The sequence below is a fragment of the Laccaria bicolor genome, genomic scaffold (assembly GCF_000143565.1).
Source record: "Laccaria bicolor S238N-H82 LACBIscaffold_278 genomic scaffold, whole genome shotgun sequence".
Classification (NCBI taxonomy): Eukaryota; Fungi; Basidiomycota; class Agaricomycetes; order Agaricales; family Hydnangiaceae; genus Laccaria; species Laccaria bicolor.
In genome coordinates, this window is record NW_001890134.1 from 5326 (window position 1) to 7922 (window position 2597).

The 2597-nt window shown below is 49.3% G+C and overlaps 1 protein-coding gene across 1 annotated transcript; it reads right to left on the reverse strand.

Moving 5' to 3' along the window:
* Positions 1-1030: 1030 nt before the first annotated feature.
* Positions 1031-1737, reverse strand: LACBIDRAFT_336090 (uncharacterized protein; the record flags this gene model as incomplete). Its single annotated transcript, XM_001891017.1, has 5 exons — positions 1031-1215; positions 1309-1343; positions 1406-1566; positions 1649-1654; positions 1711-1737. Coding segments are annotated over 5 exons (414 nt in total), but the record flags the coding sequence as incomplete, so codon positions are not given.
* Between the last annotated feature and the right edge of the window lie 860 nt (positions 1738-2597).

Genomic DNA, 2597 nt, shown 5'->3' on the forward strand with positions numbered 1-2597 from the left:
TCNTGATGTATGGCGGGATAAGCCGTATTGGATGGTTACGGTGTTGGATTTGTAGGATTTTGTGTTTTTTGTGTAGCCGAAGATCTTGTTTTGCCGTTAGTATCAGTAGTATCACAAGAAGCTACAAAGATAAATGGTGTACCGTGAGCGGACCAGGTCGGGTTATAACAACTTGCTCCGTGTACGTTCCAGGATATATGAAGATAGTTGTCGGGGAATTGTCATTCGGGAGAGATTTCACAGCGCCAGAGACGGTCTGGAACTCTCCTGGAGTTGTTGTACCCGCCCGAACGATCACCGACCCAGCAGACGGCCGAATACGCGAGGCTGCTGAGACGTGCGGGAAGAGGTACGCAGTGGCGAGGATGAGATTTAGAGCTAGGGTGAGCTTGAGCATCTTGAGGAAATATAGTGAGGCCCCGTTGAATTTTTCCGTGCTTTTTAAATGCCAGTGGGCACGTCTGAGCAAATAGGATTGTGATGGTTGAGGGGGCCGCCTATTGATCGGAGCAATCCATAACTATGGAATTGCTATGGAAATATGGTTGAAGAAAATGAAGAATGTGGACGGATAGAGTTCGAAATTCGGGCGCACTTGCTTTGATCCATTCCAAATTTTGGAGGAACGTTACACGCGTAACAACCAAGGGAATTGTTTTGTTCCGTTGCGTGCCACCGAGAACGACTGCACAGGCATGCAAAAAAGCTACGACGCATAGATAACTTGGAGGTGCTCATCGGTCGCAAAATATAAGTGGAGAATGTCGGAAGAACCAAATGTTATGTGCCTTGCAGGGCTATAAAGACTTGAATGAAACGCTCGGCCTAAAAGGCACTATAAGAGGACAGTTTCGCCGAGATCAAGCCGAGATAAGATGTTTTGCCCTTTAAGCTTGTAAGTAGGGCACCAATCGATGCTTGACAAGTACCTGAACTCTTTTCCAACATAGTTCATTCCAATTCATCCAAGGACCACTTCCTCGCCAGCCTCTCTACACTTTTTTTCTTCTGAACCCATTAGTACTATCGTTCACGTCAACCTGGCATGATGCTCGCCTTTACTCCCCACCTCGCCATGCTCGCCGCCTTCTGCAATCTCCTTGCCGTCACCATCTTGCCCGCGGGATCCTGAGGAGAACTTGCCAGTTCCGGCATTACAGTCGTAGCGACCAATCCTTGTCTTCCGCGTTATTGAGACGGGGTGTTTGTGCAAGTCTAGGTGATGGTGGAAGAAAGCTAGTTGTTATTACGTAACTTAGGGTTAGGGTTATGTAGTCTTGAGATCCCCGCTTTCTTGTCACCACATACAACGTGCGCTTAGCTCTCCCCTCTCGTTGGCTCTCCTTCAATTTGTTGATCGAGCTACCGTCGACAGGCTTGACAAAAAACCTGAAGTACTACCTACGTCTCGTCTAGCCGATCTCCCTTCCCAAGTCGAGGAACTGGAACATGTGACTGCTTCTCTTCTTTTTTCATTTCCCGTCGCTCTATGACATGTTCGCGATCGATAAGGGTGTCGAGTGTCCTGTTAACAATCTCTTCTCGGCCTCGCTCGTGCTCGTCCAGCTGCGGAGTGTTAACGTACGAGGATCTCAGTCAGACACGGATGTGGTGATGACTCTATTGTCTTAGCTACCTGTTAACGTACGAGGATCTAAGTACAAGTAGCGTTAGCGTTAAGTATCTAAATGTAAGTAAGAAAAGACTCACCTCAGTCAGACACGGATGTGGTGATGACTGAGGTGAAGGGAAAATAAAGTCCTCGTACTTATAGGACGGTCGGGAATAACGGATGTAAGTTGGGTGTAAGTATAAGCGGTGGAATATAAGTGTAAGCGGTGGAAGTTTTACTGAATTGATCGAGGAGGTGCAAACAAGATGTACGCGTAAATAGATGAGGTCACGAGGGGTCTTCTTCAACACTCCCCTAGACGACGAGGGACCTCTACAAGTCCAGCTTGAGTGCCCGGATGAGTTTTTGGTGTGTGACGCGGGGGAGCGATTTAGTAAAGATGTCGGCGAGGTTTTCTTCTGAAGGGATTTGAACTAGGCCGATCTCCCCCTCTGCTACGCGTTCCCTAATATAGTGGTGTCGGATGTCGATGTGCTTTGCGCGTGCGTGTCCCTTCGTGTTGAGAGTGAGGGCAATCGAAGCAGCATTATCCCCATGGAGCATTGCTGGGAATTCACGTTTAAGGCCTACTTCAGACATAAATGAATACATCCAAAGCGCCTGTTGGGCGGCGCGCGTGAGTGCCATGTATTCCGCCTCGGTGGTAGATAAGGCGACGGTTGCTTGGCGCTTTGAGCTCCAAGACACAGGTCCGCCGGCTATGGTGAATAAGTAGCCTGAAGTAGATCGTCGCGTGTCGGTGTCCCCGGCGTAATCGGCGTCGACGAAGCCAATTGGGTCGAGACTACCTCCTCTGTGGTACGTGATTTTGTAGTTGATAGTGCCCTTAAGATAGGCGAGTAGGTGTAGCATCGCTTTCCAGTGTGCTGGGCCGGGGTTTGCTTGGAAACGTGAGAGGACACTGAGAGCGAAAGAGATGTCAGGGCGGGTGGCAACTTGAGCCCACATGCAGGAGCCGAGGGCT